Consider the following 272-nt stretch of genomic DNA (forward strand, 5'->3'; position numbering starts at 1 on the left):
TGTATAATTGCTCTTTGTAGATTTTCCATGGACAACATAGTAGATTCCTTGAGTAGCGCGTATCAGGAGTTTATTGCAGCAGCAGCTGGTGTTTTAGAGGCAAAAGAAAGTTCTGGTGGCCAAAAAACTCCAGCTACTGATGCTGCACTCGAAAACTTTAAGCAGCGGTGGGAATTGTTCAGAGTTGCTTGTGATCAAGCAGAAGAGTTTGTGGAATCTGTGAAGCAAAGAATAGGATCTGAGTGTCTTGTGGATGAGGCCACTGGTTCGGT

The 272-nt window shown here is 43.8% G+C and overlaps 1 protein-coding gene across 1 annotated transcript; it reads left to right on the forward strand.

Moving 5' to 3' along the window:
- Nucleotides 1-7: 7 nt before the first annotated feature.
- On the forward strand, nt 8-268 carry LOC105155356 (mediator of RNA polymerase II transcription subunit 32-like; the record flags this gene model as incomplete). Its single annotated transcript, XM_011071219.2, has 1 exon — nt 8-268. A coding segment is annotated over exon 1 (241 nt), but the record flags the coding sequence as incomplete, so codon positions are not given.
- Nucleotides 269-272: the final 4 nt, after the last annotated feature.

The sequence above is a fragment of the Sesamum indicum genome, unplaced genomic scaffold (assembly GCF_000512975.1).
Source record: "Sesamum indicum cultivar Zhongzhi No. 13 unplaced genomic scaffold, S_indicum_v1.0 C08418, whole genome shotgun sequence".
In the NCBI taxonomy this organism is placed as follows: Eukaryota; Viridiplantae; Streptophyta; class Magnoliopsida; order Lamiales; family Pedaliaceae; genus Sesamum; species Sesamum indicum.